This window comes from Eptesicus fuscus, chromosome 7 (genome assembly GCF_027574615.1).
Source record: "Eptesicus fuscus isolate TK198812 chromosome 7, DD_ASM_mEF_20220401, whole genome shotgun sequence".
Taxonomy (NCBI): Eukaryota; Metazoa; Chordata; class Mammalia; order Chiroptera; family Vespertilionidae; genus Eptesicus; species Eptesicus fuscus.
In genome coordinates this window covers 63235819-63259358 of record NC_072479.1, presented here as the reverse complement: position 1 = coordinate 63259358, position 23540 = coordinate 63235819, and the positions used below count along the sequence as shown (strand labels likewise).

Genomic DNA, 23540 nt, shown 5'->3' with positions numbered 1-23540 from the left:
TAACATATAAATCCAATCTTAGTTCCCTATCTTACAGAAATATTTTAAAAGTGCATGAAGATATGCAATAGTGAAACTTGGAAGTAACATAAAGTTGAGAATGGCTAATGGGGGGGGGGGAGGGGAACATCTGTAGTACTTTCAACAATAAAGATAAATAAAATAAAACAAAAGTTGAGAATGACTAACTGAATTATGGTATATCTATGCAAATGTTTGTATGAGATACTAAAAAATAATGAAGTAAATCTGTACGTATGACATTGGAAGGATGCATCCCATGACATTCAATGGGGAGAAAAAGCAAAGTGCAAAACAACAGGCATTGTCAGCAGCACTTTTTATAATAGCCAGAAACTGGGAACAATCCAAGTGCCCACCATTAGAATGAATGAACTGGTATGTCATGTGATGATGCACAGCAATGAAAACTAATGAGTTACTGCTACATGCCACAACACGAATGAATCTCACAAACATAATGTTACATAAAAGCAGCCATGTACCAAAGAATATGTGCTGAATGATTCCATTTACAGGCAAATTTTATCTGTGCAGTTAGATGGCTGGTGGAAGGAACAGGTAGTGGCTGGGAGGGGATAGGCCAGAGGCTACTGGCCCAAGTCATGTTCTACTGTGAGATCTGTGTGCTGGTTATACAGGTGGTTTGTATTGTCCTTCAGAAAAAGTCAAATTATATGCATAGTATCATCCCATTTTTATTTAAAAATATACATACACCATTCTAGGTGTCAATTCCTTCCTTTGTAAAATAGCAATAATAAAAGCAGCTCTCTCATAGAGTCATTGGCAGGATAACAACATCAAATGTAAGAGCACATGGTAGTCATTATGCAATGTTAGTGCATATACAACACACATACAAATTTATTTTTTAAAAAACACATGACATGTCACGCCCTAGCTGGTTTGGCTCGGTGGATAGAGTGTCGGCCTGCAAACTGAAGGGTCCCAGGTTTGATTCCGGTCAATGGCACATACCCGGGTTGCGGGCTCAATCCCCAGTGGGGGGCATGCAGGTGGCAGCCAATCAATGATTCTCTCTCATCATTGATGTTTTTCTTTCTCTCCCTCTTCCTTCCTCTCTGAAATCAATAAAAATATATTTTTAAAAAAACACATGACATGTCAATAAACTCAAACAAGAGCCATTTAGAAATGACAGTAGTAACCAAGGAGTTGGATTGTTAGGGGAGTAGATGAGTTTTCATTTCTAACTTTTCCAATTTCTCTTTTGTTTGAATTGACCATAAGAAATGCCATGTATTAAATGTGTAATTAGATGTATATGCAAATAACAAAATGTTAAATTACTTCTGAGATGTTCACCAAATTCAGTAAAATAAAAAGCATTCATCCCTGAGGTACTTGAATTTTAAAAAACAATGTAATCAATTGTGTAAAACTATGTGCTTATGGATGGGAACTGGAAGATAACAGTTTGTTTTCTTGAATGGAGAGACTGTGCTCATCCCTCATAAATACTCTTTGCTATGCTTGCTGCATTCTTTTTTCCGAGTCAAATTTTAAAAAGACCATATGTATTGTCAGAGATTTTCACCCCTTCTCAAAGCACCATCAGATCAAAATTAGCTACTTTTTTAAAAATATATTTTTATTGATTTCCAAGAGGAAGGGAGAGAGAGATAGAAACATCAGTGATGAGAGAGAATCATTGACTGACTGCCTCCTGCATGCCCCCTCCTGGGGATTCAGCCCGCATCCCTGGCATGTGCCCTTGACTGGAATCCAACCTGGGACCCTTCAGTCTGCAGGCTGACGCTCTATCCACTGAGCCAAACCAGCTATGGCAAACCTAGCTACTTTTAATATCTACTTCAAGTTCCTATTTAACCAGAGGTCCCTGACCTCCCAAAACTGCACATTTTCTCCCCTCTGATTCTGGAGCTTCTCATCTATACCAATGGGATGCAGGCCAGCCTACTCAGCCCTCTGTGTTCCTCACTCAGACCCCACAATTCCTCTGAGGATCAGACAGTTCCATCACTAACTCCCCACGTGTATGCAGACCAGCCATACGGCTGTCCTTTCCAGAGATTGGAATTACTATGAGGCTCTAGAGATACAACCCGGAGGACCACTGATCGTGCTCCTTTATTTGGCCGTATATCTTACCTACCAGATGATGTCTCCCACCCTATCGTCTTACATTGTTAACAAGCTTCTGCTTTGTTTTCCCAGTTGGTTGTAGGAAATCCTGGTTGGGGGTGGGGAGGGTGGGAGTGGTGTATCTAAATCAGTGCTTACGGATATTCCCTCTTACTGCTTACCCAGCACAATGTCTTGCACACAGTAGACCATCAAGACATAGCTACTGATTTATCTGTCATGTACCCAAAATTCCTGTGACATAGAAAGAATTTCTACATTGCCCCCTGTTTTTTAAGTTAGAGCCTGAGGTACAGAGCAGTTAGTTAAGGTTAATGAACTCATCAGTACCACACAATGAGCAAAACATAGACTGGCTGATGTAGGCCAATGACCCTCTACCACATCACATACTGCTTCCTAGGACTAGAAGGAGTTGGGGTGGGGAGGGGGAAACAAACAGATCGCTTCCTAAGGAAAGCAAGCAGGGCTAAGGAGAGTTTCATCCAAAGATAACTGGCTGAAATAAAAGCCAAAGTTAGCAACCAGGTCATTTGTATCAAAGGAAGAACAGAGCTGAGCCTCTGCTAGCTCTTCAATGCCTTTATGCTGATTTAAAATATTCAGGTGGATGTAGCCCTGCACCAGGAAAGCCAGCTTGGAAAGCAGAGTACCAGTCGCTGCCATCTTCCTTAGCCAAGTGCCCTGTGCAGTGAATATCCTTCACAGCTGTACATGGTGGCTCTAGGTCAGTGGTCGGCAAACTGCGGCTCGCGAGCCACATGCAGTTCTTTGGCCCCTGGAGTGTGGCTCTTCCACAAAATGACCATGGCCTGGGCGAGTCTATTTTGAAGAAGTGGCAATAGAAGAAGTTTAAGTTTAAAAAATTTGGCTCTCAAAAGAAATTTCAATCCTTGTACTGTTGATATTTGGCTCTGTTGACTAACGAGTTTGCCGACCACTGTTCTAGGTTAAGGAGAATGCAAACTCCAGAGTCAGGTTGCCTGGGGTGGGGCATTGGCTCTCTGTTTACTTCTCCACATTTCCTCACCTATCAAATGTGGATGATTATAGTGCTTAATTTCACATGGTGCTAAGGACGAAATGGTAAATGCTAGTGTCTTGTTTATAATTAGCAGGCCAATCTTTAAATGGAGTATTCTATGCCTCCCAAAAGGCCACCAAGTCTCATCCAAAATTATATGAAACATCGATGTACAAGAAAGGTTTGCAAGTGTTGCAAATTTGAAATTGCTCAACTATACTTGATATAAACCCAAAGTACAAAATAATGAAATCTATTGAGTTATTTATGAGTCACTCATTCATACCTTGGTTTTGGATTAAAAATTAAGAAAAAGACAGGAAACTTGGTTCCTGTTTTTGTAGGGGATTAAGTAGCCTGCTTTTCTAAAAGCAGAGCAAACAATTTAATGACGTCAATGCCACATCCATAGCATTTACATTTATTTGGGGAGAATTAACGAGGCAAAAACCTAGACCTCTCAGCAAATGGTCCCATTTCCAAATAGGAACTGTGACCTACATTTCCACCCACTAAAATAATTATGAAAATCATTTCAGTAATGCTCAGGGTCCAGCCTGGTACAACAAGTATTTGCCAAACGGATGGCTCCCATCGTATGCATTCAGAAATCAGGAGCAGTGGCCATCTTCCTGCTCCTCAGTACCTGTGATTCCTTTAGTCCCAGGTTGATGGCAAGTTTCTTCCGGTCTATTTTGCTGATATATTTCTGCTTCTGAAACATTTTCTCCAGAGCCTTTCTCTGGTCCTCAGAAAAGACGGCTCTTCTCAAAATGCCCCTCCGAGCTTTGGAGTTAGAGTCCTGTGCCAGGAGAGGCAGCACACTCTCCTCATCTAGAGATGGGAAAAAGATGCAAAGCCCAGTTAGCGCTAGTGGAGAAGCCTGCGTCTTGCCCAGTCAGTGTCCTCCTTGTCTGTACGGTGGCCAGGTTCCCTCGTCTCTGAGCGCCGCACGCTTAGAGCAGGGCTTCTTTCCCAAGGTTTGGTCTCGGACTCTGTTGAGAATCTGATCAGGGCTCTTTGGCCCGCTCTGGGGAAAAAGAACCTATGCTTTCCCTCCCGACTTTGTGTGCCATGTCAGAAAGTCCACGGTCCCAGGTAACACAGCTCCCATGCAGAACAAGAAGCAGGTGGTTTCAACACTTCATTTCTCTCCACTTCTTCATTTACTCATTCATTTATCCTCTCCAGAAACTTTTCAACACCAGCCATATGCCAGGCACTCTGTTCAATGCTTATCTCCACTGAGAAAGAAGATATGTCTTACCCCACTCATTACCTGTGAAATCCAGTGAAAGGCATCGACTGAACCAGCATCATAAGTATAAAGTATTTGGAGGGAGGGTATCTTAAGAGCAAAAAACAAGGGGTCTGATCTTACTCCAGGATGTCAGAGAAAGCTTGTAAGAGTCAGAGAACGGTTCATCTGAGAAGGGAGGTTTGGAAAACCCCCAATCACAGCCACCACCACAAGTCGCAATTCAGTTGATCACCAACTCCTTCAAGTCTGAGACTTTTACTACTTTTACTGCCTTCATGTGGCTAGCATAACACTCGTTCCCACCCCATGAGAGTTTCATTCATCATTCATTCATTCATTCATTCATCTTCCCAGCTGTGGTAGGCAGAATGGTCTCCCCCAAAATGCCCATGTTCTAATCCCCATAACTTGTGAATATGTTACATGACATGGCAAGGGGGGAGGAATGTTACAGATGGAATTACAGTTGCTAATCAGATGACCTTGAGATGGGGAGAGTATCCTGCAATATCCAGGTGGGCCCCAGATAATTACAAGAAGAGGAAGACAAAAAAATAATAATAATAATGGGGACAGATTTGAAGGTGCTACACTTCTTGCTTTGAAGATGGAGGAGGATGCGGCCACATCCAAGAAATGCAGGCAGCCACTGGGAACGGGGAAAGGCAAGGGAACAGGTTCTTTCTCCCCTAGAGCCTCCAGAAGGAATGCAGCCCGGCCGGTCCCGTGATTTTAGTCCAGTGAGACCATTTCAGGCTCCAAACTTCCAAACCTGTAAGGTAATATGTGTGTATGGCTGTAAGACGCTAGGTTTGTGAAAATCTGTTACCGTAGCAAGAAGACACTAATACACTGGGTATCAGACGCACTGGGCTAATTGCTAAGGAAACCAGACAACTACCACATGGTCCCTGCCTTCAAGGAGCTCACTCACCGTCTTGTGGGAGGACTGACACCTGACCATCACTCCAGAAACAGGCACCAGGGAAGCAGGACTCTAGTTTACAGCTGTAGCTGGTACACATTTTGGTGCTTGATAATTTTTTTTCTTCTAAATAAACAAGCGAATGAATAGACATTGCATACAGATGTAAGTACTAGAACAGAATGATCTGTAAGAGCTACGGCATCACAAAGGAGGAAATAGTGAGTTCAGAGAAAATAGTTAGGTTGAGCCAAGTCTGAGAGAACAAACCAGTTCAAAAGAGAAAGCACCAAGGCCGATCCAGGCAGAGTGACTGGCACATCTGAAAGCACTACGGCACAAGGGAATCAAGTCTGTCCAAGGACAAGTAAGCAGGCTGCAAGGCTGGGGAAGGGCCTGAAGCAGGAAGTGCAAGCTGACAACCAGATCCAGCCTGCAAGCGGGCGTTGCTCGGTTTTACAGTGTTAAGGATTCTGATGTAATTGTCCACGTGTAATAACCGGGAGGTTTCATGTAAATTCCAGGTTTCCCTTCAAAGGGCACCACACTGGGCTCCCTCTCCCACAAAGCTAATGGCTACCAGAGTGAGTCGTAGGTGTTCCTTTAGATGGAGGCCATGGCCCCCAGTTTGCCATAGCCTCACCTAGTTTGCATTTTACCTGCCAGGCTCTGGAAGACATTTGGACCTCTGGCATAGGGATTATGGAGTGGAATTGGGCCAGATCACAGAGGACTACAAGAGTTTGGGACATTACCCAATAGGTAGTGAAGATCTAATACTTACTCTGTTTGAAGCCACTGACATGCATTATTTCATTTACTAGAGGCCTGGTGCATGAAATTCGTGCTCGGGTAGGGTCCCTAGGCCTGGCAGGCGATCAGGGCTGATTGGGGCCTTCCGGCTGCTGACCAGGGCCTTCCTTAGTTCTATGCTGCCCCCTGGTGGTCAGCGCATGTCACAGCGAGCAGTTGAACTCCCGGTCAGTCGAACTCCCAAGGGGACAATTTGTATATTAGCCTTTTATTATATTAATGCTATGAATGCTACTATCATTCTCCCCATTTTATAGATAAATAAAATGAAGCTTAGGTAACGTAAGTAACTTTATCTGAGGTCACATGGGCTAGGGCAGTAGTCGGCAAACTCATTAGTCAACAGAGCCAAATATCAACAGTACAACAATTGAAATTTCTTTTGAGAGCCAAATTTTTTAAACTTAAACTTCTTCTAACGCCACTTCTTCAAAATAAACTCACCCAGGCCATGGTATTTTGTGGAAGAGCCACACTCAAAGAGCCACATGTGGCTCGCGAGCTGCAGTTTGCCGACCACAGGGCTAGGGCTTCAAACCCAGAAAGACCAATTCCGAAACAAAGGCCCCTAACCCTACACAATTCTCACACATTCCGACATGTATTTTAGAAAGAGAATGCCAATAAATAAATAAATCTGGTTAATTCTGCATCTGTAATAAGATAGCTCCCTTTCCTATTTGTCTAAAAGGCTGCAAACATCGCCCAGCACATCCCTCAACCCTGGGTTACCCCGCATTCTGGTTCATCCTCATGTTGCAAGAAGAACCATTGGCCTCTCTCTCTTTTCTTCCAGCTCCATAACATTCACATCTCCTTAGGAATGCCACAGCCCTGGAATATAATCACACCCAATTCCTTACAAAGTCTACTTTTAGTGATACCCACCCCATCCATGCATCCTCTCATAGGGTCTTAGTCAACTCTCCATTTATAGAACCACCTATTTTGGCCTGTCTCATGCCAAGGTCAACTCTCAAAGTCAGGTTTTACTACTATATTCACTATTTCTTTATCAGAGATTTAATGAATTTTACAAAATATCGGTCAATAATAAAAAATATTCTAAATATCTCAATATGTCCATCTTTTTCTAAGTGCTTTTCTTCCCTGAACTTGCCTCAGTACAGAGACCTTGGGATTGGCCCTTGTGCATTATTTCAGAGCACAGAGGTATCTGGTGGGAAGATGTCTCTCTAGGAAGCCTCAGGACAAAGGACTTGGGAGGATAGAACTCCAAACTGGATTTGGATCTCAGCACTTAGCAGTGTGACTTGGAGCAAGTTAATCTCTTTCAGCTCCTCTTATAGGGTTGCTCTAAGGATTTGATGAAACAGCACAAGAAAATTTCAGTGCCAATCCCACAGTAAAAATCCCACAAATCTATTTTCCCCCTTGTTGGATTTCTTTTGATTTTTATAAGAATCGCATGCCACAGACATCCTCTGTACAGATGAAGTGTTCAGAGCAGTTAAGGGCCAATGCTGCCCAGAGGACACAGAGCTCAGCTGGTAACAAGGCTTTCAGAATCCCAGTGCTCGGATCCTTCCTCTGCCCACCCCGCTTCTCTCCTCAGGCGCGATGGGTCAAAACTTGGAAGGAAAGAACGTGTGTAAACACAGCCAGCGCTCCTGCCTGTGGCCACAGCTCTGCGCCCTGTCCTGGATCGGACTGTGAGCCTGACTACAGGGCATGCCCTGTGCAGCCTGCTCACTGCGTGGCCTGCTCACGTGATATTTTGATTCTGGCATTCTTAGCTTGTAAATATATCCGCTCTATCATTACGATAGCCACATATATTAAAACTTAGAGACAGAAACCTACATATTCAAAGGGAAAGTACCTTACGCTATATCTACTCGGTGAACTGTTAAGGAATCATTAAAGATGAGGACTTTGAAGATCAGGCAGCAGCAAAGATATATACTATGCTTACAACTAAGCAAAATGCAGAGGAAAAATACTGAAAAGGCAAAAATAAACACTAAGACAGGCTACGGTTGGAGAGCTGTGGACAAATAATTCATCTCTCCTCTACATTTGGAGTCTGGTTCTATTTTCTAAAGAAAACAGCAAATGATCAAGCAATCTTTGGGGGAATAATCTGGCAGAGTGGTTGAGTTGCTGCTGAGTGGCAACTGAAGATGAATCCACTCCATCCTTCGGGTGCTCACAGTTGATGAGAAGAGGTCCAAGGAGAACACAGGCAGCCGCAGCACCGGGAGATAAACGCCCACAGACCACAGCAGTGACAGCATTCAGACTGCCAGGTAAGAAGCCACTGAGTCCAGAGGCCAACAGAGTAAGTCCTGTGAGAAGAACGGCACTTCCCCTTGCTGGCCATCTAGACAAAGCAGGCAGCGCAGACACACGAGTGGGGCGAGGACAAGTGTGAAACATGGTGGATCTAGGAAGCTCGCCCAGCCTGGTGTCTCCAGATTTCAGGGTATGACTAGGGAGACACAGGGGATAAACTGGGAAGGTAGCTTAGGGCCAGGTTATAACTTACACAGGGAGAGCCTTTCAAGGAGGACCTGACCAACTTAGCATTTTAAAAGGGCCAATATTTTCTGAGTTTATAAAACTTTTTATATCTATGTAGAAATGCAAAACAAATGTATGGACCTATCCGGTTAGTTAAAATATATATATATATATATTTTTTTTTAAGTAGAGGTTTTTATAAGTAGAAATCGTGATTCTACTCATTTAACCCCTTCTTCAATAAGATCTGTTTAAATAAAATAATGGAGTAACACATTTAAATGCCCCTAAAACAGAAACCCATAGGTTTTTCTTAATGAATTACTTTTAAGCCAAGAGAAAGAAAATCCCCATCAAAGGAATCTACAAATAAGTTACACGTACTAACATTTTTGAGGTCATGGACCCAAATCAGACCTCATTCTCTGAAAAAAAGAGCTGGAGTGGTTTGAGGGCCAAAGGGTCCTCCTGGGTCCAGCCCTTAGCTTTCAGTGTCCATAACAAACACGAATACAGCCAGTGAACAAGCAAAAACTATGGTAACGATAAAGACTATCACATTCTTCCTTCCGTTGCTAGTTGCCTGGTTAATGCACACGTCTCATGCCTGCGTTCACGCAGCGATGTGCCTCGGGTCCCACAGGAAGCTGCGCTACCACCGATGCTCCTTGCCCTGTTGGACCCATGAGGATTTTATAAGCTCTCTCTGGATCTAAGCATTAACCACACTGATGCACCCCCACTGTTTTCAAACTTTCTAAAACTACGAATATGTGCTCACATTTACACCTGCAAAACAAGCATGGGCTTCAGGAACTTGGTGACTCAAAAATCTCTCGAAGCAACAAATGCCTCCGACTATTCCCGAGTTCATGGCAAATGTCTGAGTGGTATGGAAACTCCCAGGTGACAAAAAATAAATATGCAAATGAATAATATAAAAATAAACAGATGCATGGAGTAGAAAAGAGGCATTAAAAGCCAGGGCCACCAATTCAAGGTGCTACATACAGGCTCCGCCAAATTGGGGATATCATTATGACGATTATTTTCTAATGCAGCTTCCATACATATTTGGGGCTCAACATGTGCTGATATATGTGCTAACTACACGCAGCATGTCATGTAATCTTTACAACCCTCACCAGGGGTATATATTATCACCCCTGTTTTCCACAGGAAAAAAACTCGGGCAACTGAGGTCACACAACAAAGCAGAGTGAGGCCCATAGTGCTCTTTAAAATTATACCAACGTCTGTGGACGTTATGAGTGGGCAGGGAAGGAAGTCAGGAGGTGGGGAAGAGTCACATGAACATGGCAGAATGACCTGTTGGAAAAGTTTTCCAAGACATGATTCCCTAGATCCTGAGATGACCTCCACACACCATCCCCCGGGACTCCCCGTGTGTAATGTGCCTAGTGAAGGGCACTGCAAATGGAGGCGCGCTGTGGTGAGTGATACTGTTTGGGGGGGAGCGGGGGAGCAATAGAGACACAGCATTGGATAAGCTAGTGGGAACCTCTGCCTCCCCCTTTGCTTTAACCTCCAGAAGACATGTCTGGACTCTGAAGTCAGGCACTGCTGTTTAGAACAGCCAACAAGCTTCGGGAACAAGACGGCACCCGGTAAGTCGGTAAGTCGCTTTCTAGACATCAGCCCAAGGGCACAGAGTGCAGCTCTGCCCTGACTGTCACCCCTGCAACCCAACACAGCCCCTCCCAGGAACAGAGGACCGGGACTTGGTGTGCTGTTTAGACTCACTTGACTCACTGGCATCTCTGGAGTATTGATCCCGTGTGGGGCAGCTTCCTTTGTCCGATATCCTTTCGCCTTATTGCTTCAGGAAGCCCTGTGAAGGGCTTTGGACGGCTCATGTCTTTGCTCCATTCTAAGCACCTGGGCCCTGCCATGGCACTGGCCTTGTTTCCTGTTCTCCTCTACTCCCAGTCCGGGCTACCTCGGGATCACGGCAACCCCAGAAGTGCTATATGATGGCCACTCGTAATAAGCTATGCTGCTTCAGGTTTTCTTTCTGAGTTTACCAGGCTTTCTGTATTAAAGACTCAGTGATGACCCAATATCCTTATGACTTTAAGGAAAGTTATCGCACACATCTATGAAGCAACAATGAATCTACACCTCTGAAGGCTTTTAGTAAAAAATATATATATAAACCCTGGCCTGTTTGCCTCAGTGATTAAGAGCATCAGCCTACGGATCAAGGGGTCGTGGGTTTGATTCTCGTGTCAATGTTTCTCCCTCCCCTCCCCTCTTTCCCTCCTTCCTCACTTCCACTCTCTAAAAATCAATGGAAAAAATGTCTCCAGTGAGGATTAAGTGTGTGTGTGTGTGTGTGTGTGTGTGTGTGTGTGTGTGTGTGTGATGATTATTTCAGGATTTCAGGATAGCTCGTCAGAGATTACCAACCAACCTTTCAGAAGCACATCCCTTCCTCCTTTTTACAGGTTCAATAGTAGCTTCTCAGAGCTCGAAGAGACAGATCATTTGTTTAATGCAGGCCTCTCCACCAGGGCAGCTAGGATGCCAATGGCCCATGAACCATTTCTTCAAACGTAAGTTATTTTGAACCAGGAGTCTGCATGTCTCCTTCCTAGAGTTGCTTTCCTCCAACATGTTGTGGTGCCTCTCTGTGGACTCATCTTTGTTTGCCACAACCCTCAAACAGCTGTAGCTCCTGTCACCTGTCTGTCAGGGTTTCCTCATTTTCTCTCCTGTGAAGAGCTTCCTGGCCCTTCTTATTTTCAACTGTGGAGTGTGCATGTGCATTTTATGTAATTCACGTGGATTTGATGTCTGGAGAGAAGAGATACAGCATTTTCCTAGCCCACCCCATTTAAACTGGACGTTATCTTCCAATCTCTATATACCGAGTATTTGGGAATGCTATATAATAATATTTCATTATCACACAATTTGATTTTCTAAAAAATGTCCCTTATATTCAACCCAAATTCAATTTCCATTAAACTCTACTCACTTGGCCCCAAATTTTTCCTTTATATCTGTAATAAATACCGTATATCTAACTTAAAGATAACGTCATGTTCTCCCTATTATTTCTCTTCTCCAGGCCAAAAATAGTCAATTACTTTAAAAAATTCCTGACCAGGCATATAGCTCCTTCACCATTTTAGTTGCTGACTACCTCTTGACCTGGTTTTTATATGCAAATCTGTTCCAGGTGCCTTTTAACGTGGACCTGTAGAACTGAATAGGCGTAGGCAATCTGACCATTACAGAGTCCAACAGGACTATTATCTCCCTTTGTTCTGGATAGTCTACTTCCAAAAGCACAATCCAACATCCCCACATCATTCTGTAGACACACTGAGCTATAAGTACAACCCTCCCCTACTTTGTTCTCTTCGCCCAATTATCTCCTCCCCTGTTCTGTATTTGTGCATTAGTTGAGGAAATCTAAAATCAGGACTTTTATTCACTGCCCTGTTAGATATTATGTTCAGGCAAGGGCTATAGACAAGGTCAGGAATAAGCATGCTATACTACTAAGTAGTTCCCCTCCCGCCTCTCCCACCCCCAACTACTTATGAACATTTAGGAAGAAGAGAACTCCATTTCAGGAACATTACTCATATACTTTCACTGCCTCTGTAGAAACGCTGAATAGAGCCATCAACTTGGAAAATCTATTGTCTTTGAGTCTCTGTCTCCTTTAAACATTCTTCCTGGTTGACCGAGTGTCATTTATCTATGGAGCACCCCTCCCGTCACTACCGAGAAGTCAAAACCTACATTCAACTTATTGCACAAACTCAATTATGTTCTCAACAAAATAATTAGGCTTCCTTCTCTATTTGAAGACAGTGCTGCATCCCTCTGAAGATATCAGAGTGCTAAAGAGAAATATTTACAAAATAAATTTTTATGCAGCCTTGAATGGACTTCCACGGGTCTTGTCAGTTTCCGAAGCCACTCCAGCTTTGAGCACAGCCAAGTCAGGTGGCAATACTAACCAGAGCCTGGCCAGGTGGCCCAGTTGGTTGAAGCGTGGTCTCATACACCAAAAGCTTGTGGTTCGATTCCCAGTCTGGGCACCTACCTAGGTTGTGGGTTGGATCCCCAGTCAGAGTACATAAGGGAGGGAGCTGGTAGATGTTTTTTTCTTGCATCAATGTTTCTCTCTTTCTCTCTCTCTCTCTCTCTCTCTCTCTCTCTCTCTCTCTCTCTCTCTCTCTCTCTCTCCCCCCCTTCCTCTCTCTAAAATCAATAAAAACATATCCTCAGGTGAGGATTTTTAAAAAAAAACAACTAACCAGAGCATTAACCCCTTTGACAGCAGCACTCACAGACCAACCTACATGCACAATAACAGCAATGTCCCTTCCCTGCTGCCTTCCACAAAATCCTAAATTCAAACTTGGAGAGTGTATTATGTTCTTTTAAGTTTTAACAAAGAAGGAAAGGGAGTAAAATCATCTCAAAGGGAGACAATGAAGGTCATCTCCCAATAAAAAGGCAGAGCAGCTTGTCCCAGAATATTTCCCTGCGCATATTTTTACACTGCTGTTCCACATTTAAACTTTGTCTTTTAATGCGAAAAATTCTCAAAAGGTCAAGTTCAAGTTAGGTACTCAAAGACAAAACGAAATAATTATCTGATGAATTCAATTAGCTATCCTACATAATTAAGACTCCCTGAACTTTTTTCAGGTAGTTTTTCTGAAGGTCATTCTGTGCATAATTTCCAAAACTTTCCATTTCCTTTTAGCTGAGAAATGTGTTATTTTGAAAAGAACCTTATGGATGTAATATCAAAGATTTTCCTTACACTGGTTTGAGGGAGGGGAGAACTTTTACTGCTGCCTTTTAATTTTCCCCCCACTGTAAGGGTTGTGCTTAAATAGCCTATTAAACTATTTATTATATGTGGGAAGGGCGCTGGATGAATGATTGTTTCCACATTGCGACGAGTCGATCATAAATCTAAAAGTTAACAAGAAAAACTAAATCAACTATAAACAACCGAGTCATGTTAAAAGAGTCAAAATGATATTTCACTTGCTAGTTATGGGCATGTTGATCTGATCCTACACTTTGGGAAATAGTGAAGTTAATACTGTGAAACAATAATGAGGGCTGTTGATTTCATCGCTTACTAAACATTTTAGTATAAACCTTAATTTTGGCTGTCCAACCTGAAACATAATATGAGATTATTTGGACAGTTCATTTTCCTCCTTTTGTACAATGGAAAAAATTTAAATGCTTGGGCATAAAAAGCATACTTATTATTAAAAAGAGAAAAAAATGGGGGGGACCTAGTAAATGCCTTAAATAAAAATGATTGCTGTGCAGACATAAGCCTTATTAACTGCTCCTTGGCATCATGGTTATTTATGTAAAAGTCTTTATTGACAACATAAATCCACCCTTTCATTATTATTTGCTGCCAATACAATGAACATTATAAGCAAGAAAATAAGGAATTCATTTCAGATTTATAACTAATGAGACACCAAAGGTTATTTAAAAACACTTGTGGCATCTCTAAACTGCTTTAAAATGCAACTTTAGAAATAAAAACAAACCCAGTGCAGCATTCTCTATCGTCAATCTCAGCTGCTTTATTAAGTAAAAAAAAAAGATAAACAAGAGACTTATGAGCCTCCAGAGATCGACACAATTTACAACAGTTACACCGAAAGCATAAAGTGAGGAGAACTGAGAAGCAGATGGAAGAAAATGATACTTGCTTGAAGTAAATGTTCAAGCCACTGAGAAGATGAATTTATCTAGGAACGGTCTTTAGAACCGTTTTTATGTGCTCTGTTCATTAAACAGGCCTGGGCACTAGAGTACTTTCATGATTTAAAGACTCTTATTAATAAAATACTTCTAGAGAATGAAAACAAACATCCACGGACACATACATGAATGTCCACCTGTTGCACAGAATTTTTTTGTCCATTTCCACTTACTGAAACTCCATTGCCAGAGGTTTTCTAAAGCAGAAGACCAGTGTTACACCAAGGTGAAGTAACTGAAATTAGGTATGGGACCTTTTTTAATCTCCAGCCCTGGAATACAACACCAAATATTTAATTCCACGGAGATGCCACTGTGCTAGGGTATCAGTTATTTGGGTTTTTAGTCTCTGCTCCAATGGTCTTTTCCTGATACTCAAATATATGGTGATAAATGTCTCCTTAATTTGCACAACAGTTTTCAATTGCCCTCATGGGAGACCACCTTGAAGGAGCGAGTAAAAGGTTTAGTCATGGTTTCTATTTTTCTATTTGAATCAATACACTCTAGTTAAATGGACAATTAATAGGTCACTTCCAAAATAGTAGTGTATCAGTCCTGGTTAATAAACAATCCCCACAGTTGATAATGGGCCCTATGTATTCAGCAAGTCCTGCATGCACTCAGCTCATCCACTAAATCCCCTTTCAGGTGGACAGGGTTATATGGGAAGATGAGCTAGAATGAGTCTATAAAAGTCAGTTTCATTCACTGCTTTATTTTTCCAGTCAAGTGCCTTAAATGGTGTCCAGAAATTCACTTGGAATGTGAGACAGGAGAAAAGACTGGCCCACAGAGCCTGGCTTTATGACCATACAAAAGGGCAACTGACCCTTGCCCAAGCCTTTTCCATGTGAAATGGTTCCTAAAGTTCATCTGCACAGTGAAAAATCGTGGTGAGGTCGCGTGTGGATGAGTCAAGTGAAAGTGACGATTGGTCACGGGTCTGTCGCCCATTGTGGCTGGGTCCCAGCCATGTAAAGTGCTCTGTGGGAAAGTGTCGGCCCCCTAAAGAGCTGCTCAGAAGCTTGCAGCTCATTAAACGGCCAGCATTTGCTGCCTCACTTGTCAGGAATCATTCTGTTGAGCAAGGGCTCTGCTGAAACATTCATAAAACACACGCAGAGAGGCGGCAGGGATCTGAATTCAACCATGATGGAGCTCTGACTTTGGCCTGACTCAACTCTTATTTCACTTTTCACCCGACAGAGTGGTTAACCTGCATAAAGGTTTATCGTGGGCAGCTGAAATACATGCACTCCTCCACTGGACTTCTTTATCATAAACTCGAATTCTCTGCCTCCAGATTCCTACCTAGTTTAGCAATCTAAGACACCAAGGTGAACTTGATGGACTTTCAGTGAGCCATTTTTCCTTTGCGTGTGTGTGCACACTCTATAAGTTTTTGAAAGCTGGCATTCTCGCTCCACCCCTGAAATTGATTGAAATTTTGTAATGTTTGAAGACAAGTTCTCTTGCAAATATGCCCTATGAGGCTGGTTGGTTTTCTTCAAGATCACGAAGAGGAGGAATTTATTTCTTTTCACAATCTTAATGATTTCAAATTATTTTCTATGGACACCTAATGACTTTCTGTGTCACATTTTAAGCTGAATGGAAATTTTGCACAGCACAATTTCTTAGCCTTCCTTTTTTCTTCTTTAAATGGGTATTGCTACACATTTCAGAATGAGCCAAACTGGTTCCTCTGAGATCTTTTATATCAAATGGAAAACAAGTCCCTTTCCTTGGAGTGTCAGCCCTGGGTTTCAATGCCATTAGAAACTGCTCACAATTGCTCAGTGTGCTGAGGTTTGATAAATCTCTGGGAGCCTCCTGAATAGGATCGCTGTGATTTTTAGTGAGGAATTAGCTCCTTGCCATTGCATTACCAATTGGTTTTCCAGAGCACATTAAATCCTGCTGCTTCGGTTTACAGAGTAACTGAGGCATTGCTGATGAGGCATAAAAACTTACTTGGAAAAACAGTGGGGGATGCGGGGCGCCGACAGGACCCACCGCAGCACGCTGAGTAGAATGGCGGGGCCGTCAGGAAAAAAGGCTTGGAAGGCGCTGCAGAGAAAGCATTGATATCACTCATTAGCCATTTCTTTTAGACAATATTCAAAATTCCAGTTTCCCAAAAGTCATTGAGTAAAAGCCCTTCATTTCCCGAGCCTTTACTTAGTTATTCCCTTTACTGAATTTAAAGTAGCCCTTATCTGTCAAAGACCTTGCCAAATAATTTAATCAAGATTTGGAAGATGTGGTGAAAAGACTGGAATGATCAAAACCAAATGTAACAGTTTATTTCTGTGTAGTCATAATTGTAAGTAGTATACACTGAGTGGCCAGATTATTATGATCTCTGAACGCATAATAATCTGGCCACTCAGTGTATATCCTATATAATAAAAGGCTAATATGCAAATTGTCCCCTCCACCAGGAGTTCGACCAGCAGGCAGGCCGGCCAACCGCCCATGTCCCCTCCCCCTGGCCAGGCTGGGCGGACCCCACCCATGCACGAATTCATGCACCGGGCCTCTAATTATATGTATATATATATATTGAGTGGCCAGATTATTATGCGTTCAGAGATCATAATAATCTGGCCACTCGGTGTATATCAGGCAACAAATAACCCCTTACTTAAAAGATCCTAGAGCAACACCATCCAAGAGAACTCTCTGTGGTGATGGAAATGTCCTGTAGCATCACTGTCCAATATGCACTTGCCACAGAGGGCTACTGAGCACTGGAAATGTAGCTAGTATGCCTGGGAATTCTTCACTAAATTATATTAGGTTTAAGTAGGCTCATTTGGCTAGGGCTATCATATTGAATAGCACAACTCTACTAGTAGATATAATACTTGCCAAGAAACAATCTGAATGTTGAGTTTCATATTTAAAAGAGATTATATTACTCTAACCTAATTTCAGAAGGTTCTATGAAATATGTAGATGGATTCCAAAGTTTATAATAGTTAATTTATAAATAACAAATTATAGAATATGAGCAATTCCACAACAAAAAGTGTTGTTTTTTCTGATTGCTTTTTCATGTTTAAAAGTGTTTGAGAAGAGTAATAACATTTAATCACAAGAGAAATCTAGTTAACTTGAAAGCATTCATGTTTATAGTATAGGGAGTTGCCATATAATTCTGTTCTGCTCATTTTATTAAACTGTGCTGTTCCTAATATATTCAGTACATATACATGAGCTAGTTGACATTATACTTATAAATAAAGAAATTTTAAATTCTGTTTCTCAGTAGATGAAAAATACCTATAAAGGATGTCATAGAACATTAATAGCTCTTTTTTGCTGAGCATTTATTATATGCCAGCTTTTGGTTAAGTACCTTAAATATGTCATAGGCTTTAGTATAAATGTAAATATGTATGGGATTTCCTGAAAGTGGATGATTTCCTTTTACTAGGGCACACCGAGCAGAATGCCTGGCACACTCTAAATAGTCAATACATTTTCATTAACTGAATAAATGATCTGCAAATCTAAGAAATAGGAAACTTCCTATCGTCTTACATAAAGAATGAGGATTAGATGCACCCCTGTGTTCACAGCAGCACAATTTACAATAGCTAAGATTTGGAAATAGCCTAAGTACCCATCAGCAGATGAGTGGATTAAAAAACTGTGGTACAAAACAAAAAACTGTGGTACATCTACACAATGGAATACTACACTGCTGTAAAAAAGAAGGAACTTGTACCATTTGCAACAGCATAGATGGACCTGGAGAGCATTATGCTAAGCGAAATAAGCCAGTTGGAAAAAGATAAAAATCACACGATCTCACTCATTTGTGGAATATGATGAACAACATAGACTGATGAACAAAAATGGATCCAGAAATAGAGAAGCGCCGAATGGACTGTCAAACCTCAGAGAGAAGGCAGGGGAGGGCAGGGGAGGGGATGTAACAGATCAACCAAAGGACTTGTATGCGTGCATATTAGCATAACCAATGGACACAGACACGGACACTAGGGTGTTGGGGCCTTAAAAAAAAAAAAAGGAAAAAGAATGAGGATCAGGAATTAACCCCATCCCTGTTCCCCTGACACTCCCTGAAATACAGTATCTTCTATAACAGATGACCTTGAAATTTAACACATGACTTCAAAATAAATGTTTTTATTACTCTTCCTTTTTACCCAATGGCACCTGAACCACGTCCAGCACAGCCAGTGGTGAACCTGAGGAGGGGCGGTGAAGGATTAAAGAAGACAGACAAAAGAATGCAGTTGGGGCCAGGTGGGATACTGTTCTTGGATGGAGAGACAGTGCCCCAGCCTGTAAGTCGACTCTTTATTTTATAGTGAGATCCCACAAGGCAAAGCAAAGGTGCGGTCAAGATGTTTAGAATGTCCTCATGAGTTTCAAATCTACTTACTTACATACACCTGAGAACTCTATCAAGCTTTGTTTTGGCAGCACTTGCTGCACCTCCAGCAGCCCACATCACTCAGCCACCTGGGACCACAAGTTCGGATTATAAGGTCAAGCTTACAACCATAGCCTTTGGCTATAATTGTGCTGGGAGGACTTTGCCCTCCAAGCTGGGACCTGCACATGGCTTTACCACTAGAGGACTGTGCCCTCTCATTAGTCTGAGGCTTGAACCTGTCCAAACACTGTAGCAGCTCTCCACAGGCACCTCTTTTCTCAATTATAGTAAAAATTATTTTGATACAAAAATACACCTTCTTTTAAGAACACAGTAATTTCAGACTTGTATTTTAATTAACTGGTGAGTATGTGTTTATTTTCGCCAATGCCTTTGAAGGCTATCTATATATATATAAAAGGCTAATATGCTAAGTGTCCAACCACCTGACCAGTTGCTATGATGCGCACTGACCACAAGGGGGCAGACGCTCAACGCAGGAGCTGCCATGACGCACACTGGCCATTTATAGAGAAACGGCCCTGTGGAACTGGCACCAACAAAGCAACACTTGGCTTCCCCTAAGTGGGACACAGGCCCCGCCACCACCCCAGAGCAGCAGCCCACCAAATCACAGCCAACACTACCAAGACCCCACGGTGCAAAATGCAGCCCACAACCCAGCCCAGCCCAGAAACTGTCGCTGTGGGCGCTGGGTAATGACGTCACATAGCAACGCCTGGCTTCCTCTCCCTAGCGACTAGCCTCCTTGGAGTTTCTTCAGCCCAGGAACCCAACTTGCTTTATAGCCACGTGCAAACACTTCACACTTTAACCAAATGTCTGTGAAGCGTTTCCCATGCCTCATCTCATTTGATCCTCACAGAAGTCCTGGAGTAGATAGATAGGAGACTCAGTGGAATCCTATTTTCTTTTCATTAGCCGGAAAACAGAGATTTAGAAAGCTTAGAAACTTGACCCGACTGAAAAGAAATAAGAAATGGTGGACCTTGAAAATGACTTCAGGTTTTCTCACTACACAGAATATAGTCAAACACTGCTGCAGTTAAATATTTTACTCTTTGTTCTCCCTGCATGATCTACAATAATAATCTGCTTTGTGTTGATATTTACTGCTGTGTTACTGACAATTACCTGAAAGAGAAGTTGGGGTGCTTCACTGGGCTGGAGAAAGTTTAGCTAAATCAGAAAGCAGGTCTAATTAAGCAAGTTTATTCTATATCTATAAAAGGCTAAGTTGATAAAGCTCTTGCTGGCACCAATTGCATGCATGTGTTTCGATCTATCATTGTTGATCGTGAATTTGGTTGACACTTCTATTATAGAGAAAGGGAGAACAGCGATATTTCTTCTAATTAATTTTCTTTCAGTGTGCATGAATCCATGCACCGGGCCACTAGTATCAGAATAAGTCTCTTTCCCTGTAAGAATTTTAGTCTCAGGTTCCATAATGCCTTCAACTTGCAACTTAATCACAAATTCAGGTTTTTTCGATAATATAATGGAAATCAGTTAATATTAATATTTTATTTTTCAATATCTGGATTTTCAAATAAGAAAATGTCTTAATTGCTGTTTTGAAAATACGGCAACTAAGCAAAGTATAACAAATATCTATTTTGGGTGTGCAAAAAGTTCAATAAAACTTAAAAAAAAAATTTTTTTTTTAATCCTCACTTGAGGACATGCTTACTGAGCCACACCAGAAAGGATCTTTAAATTTCATTATTATCAAAAGTTGTTCGGCCCTGGCCAGTGTACACAGGGGTTAGAGCGTCTGCACACCACAGGGTCTCAGGTTCAATTCTCAGTTAAGGACACATACCTGGGTTGCTGGTTCATTCCCTGTTCCCAGTCAGGGCACGTGCAAGAGGCAACCAGTCAATGTGTCTCTCACATCAATTTTTTTTCTCTTTCTCCCCACCTCCCTCCTTGTCTCCCTCTAACTACCTCTAAAAAGGAATGGAAAAAATATCTTCATGTGAGGATTAACAAAACAAAAAAACACAACACAACAAAATAAAAAATGTTGTTCTAATATTGATTATAACACCATCATAGTAATGATAAATCATTTCATTTAAATTTAACATCTTAAATTATATTACAAGAGCATGACATTATTTAGGCAGAGTTTCTATGAATATATGAAGTACTTAGAAAAATGGAAATATATTCTGTGCATAAAACTTGCCTCATTGTGTTTATTTTCAAGCATTTCAGTTAGCTAAGTTATTCCATCTCCAAAGTAAACATTCTATAGATAATTAAGTTATGGCTATTGTGTTATTTGCCATTTTAAAAACTGAGATAAAAGAAAAAGATTCAGCAATGTTGCACTTACATATACAATTAACATTTATCATAACAACTAGAAATACATAAAAATATTTTTGCTTGATATGAAGTAAGTACTACTGATACCATTGAAATAATGATGCGGGATATGTACAAATTACAAATTTTACTACTCTAGCCAACACCTTTCTCAGGCTAACCCTAGAGCCCTAAAACTGAAAAAAATAAAGGGTAAAAAAATGAATGGTTCATTTTAGACAAATGATCAATTAAATTCATTTGTGATCAATGAGATTCTGAGATCTATTTTTTAGTGTTAAATTTAGCCAGGAAAAGAGTTGTGATTGAGCAGTTTGTTATATTGCGGTATATTACCCTCTTGGTAAAGTAAAGCTGTAATCAACATGACATGCTATCTACAGTGACAACTCTAGTGGTTTAAGAACCACCTGTTACATAACCAGGCTTAAAGTCCTACTGTGAAGAATTTCTTCACCATTTTAAATCACCTCTTTAACACATATATTTACACAGGAGATTAGTCAATTCCTGGTTTCTATACATAAATACACCTTGTTTAAGCTGGTCTATTCGAAAATCACTGTGAAATTCCAATTAAGTGCTCCATTTTTTTTTTACATGCTCCTACTTTGACATTGCCAATCCAGTCGAGCATGTCATTGCAGCCGTGTTGAATGGTGTTAGGAAATAACCATTTAAAGTAATGCAATGCATTGGAAAATATATATTATAATTTAAAATAGTCGCAAGCCACATATTTTTTAAAGCAATGAGCAAAAAAAGGAAACTCAAGCGTGATAAAAAACCAAGTGACAAGTTGACAGATGTGTTAAAACTTTTGTTAAGCCATTAGGAACTGCTTTGAAGATGCTCTGAAAAGGGCAGAAAACAAGGCAATTTCATCCTGGATGATATGCATTTCGAAGCCCATCAATGCCTTCTAGATGCAGTCACTGTATCATTTATCATGTTAGGAAAATTCATCATAGGCTTACTGAACAATATTTATGATAATAATATTTAAGGAGTACCTACCATTTGGTAGGCACTGAACTGGCTATGAATTTAACACATTCTATCTCATTAATTCATTAATATTCAACCTCAAATGGACCTGCGTCTGGAATGTAATGCTGACTGTTCTCAGCAAATTTTTTTAAGTACAATAGAAACATCCATATTTTAGCATAATATTTAGCTATTAGCCATGAGGGATAACGATTTCATACACAGAGACTGCCAGTTACTCACTTAGAGCTGGGGCCCAGAAAATGGACACATCTCCCAAGCTTGCCATAAGAGGAAAACACATGGCTTTTCCTATGGAAACGATGCACGCTGTCAGGTTCTACAGCATGGTATTAGGTTCTCTTAGTGCATCACTTCGGGATACTACAAATTTTCAGGATACTGCCAACAAATCTAACTGTAGGAAACTGTTACTTACAAACAAATGACTTAAAAAATTTGGAACTAAATTGTCTAAAGCCAAGTGAATAAACCACTTATTCACAGAAAACTTCATGAACTTTTCACTTCTTAATCAGATATTCTGACCATTCTGAAGACAAAGAATCCAAATCTCTAGCAATGATTTTGAATGTTTAATTAAGATCGGTACTTAGAGCCAACTTAATGATAAATTAGCCTGTTTGTTTGCTTTTTAACTTAACCAACTAGATGGTTCTGTGATCTAAGTATCCCACAGCCAAGAAGGTTTAGAATCCTAGCTACAGAGAAATTATTTTCAAAATCCAGTTGACTAGAAAGCAAGCAATAAATTGTTTTTGTAATTTTCATTCTTTTTTGATGAAGAGGAACAACAGGTATCTAAATGGGGATCAAACACCATTCTTTTTATTGTCAAAGCAAACTGTGGTACTGACTTGAGCTGACATTTCAAAGAAAGAATACTAAAGACCACTAATAAAACCTTCAAATAAATTTCAGGAGCCCGCTGCAATGCTACGCCGTTTGAGCAGACATTTTAAAAAGGATGAGGAAAAATGTGCAAAGGTCCTGAGATGTCTAAGGCAACCAAAGGGTCAAAAATACCTCTGGGAAGGAATAGGGAATTAAATAATTTCAAAAGGATGGTTTTAATGACCTCCTTTAAGTACTGGGTACATAGGCACTAGGAATAAAAAAATCTAAACTTCTGACCTAAAAATAATACAAATTGAACAGACTACCTGGAGTAAAATGAATCCAAAATTGAGGCTGATGAATGGCAACCATCTGTCTTGAATAGTAAGACCTAAGAAATATCAGTTATCCAATGATGTGTTATTTATTTTATCACACAACCTGTAAATAATTCATTTATGATTAAATG

At 41.0% G+C, this 23540-nt stretch overlaps 1 protein-coding gene across 1 annotated transcript in view; it reads right to left on the bottom strand.

The window, feature by feature from the left end:
• DBX2 (developing brain homeobox 2) overlaps positions 1-23540 on the bottom strand; it is a 37209-nt gene that overhangs the window by 2872 nt on the left and 10797 nt on the right. Inside the window, exons 2-3 of the mRNA XM_054718475.1 lie at positions 16426-16521; positions 3822-4009 (exon numbers count right to left, since the gene is read on the bottom strand). Coding sequence (XP_054574450.1) covers positions 3822-4009; positions 16426-16521 — 284 coding nt within the window. The remainder of the gene's footprint in view (positions 1-3821; positions 4010-16425; positions 16522-23540) is intronic.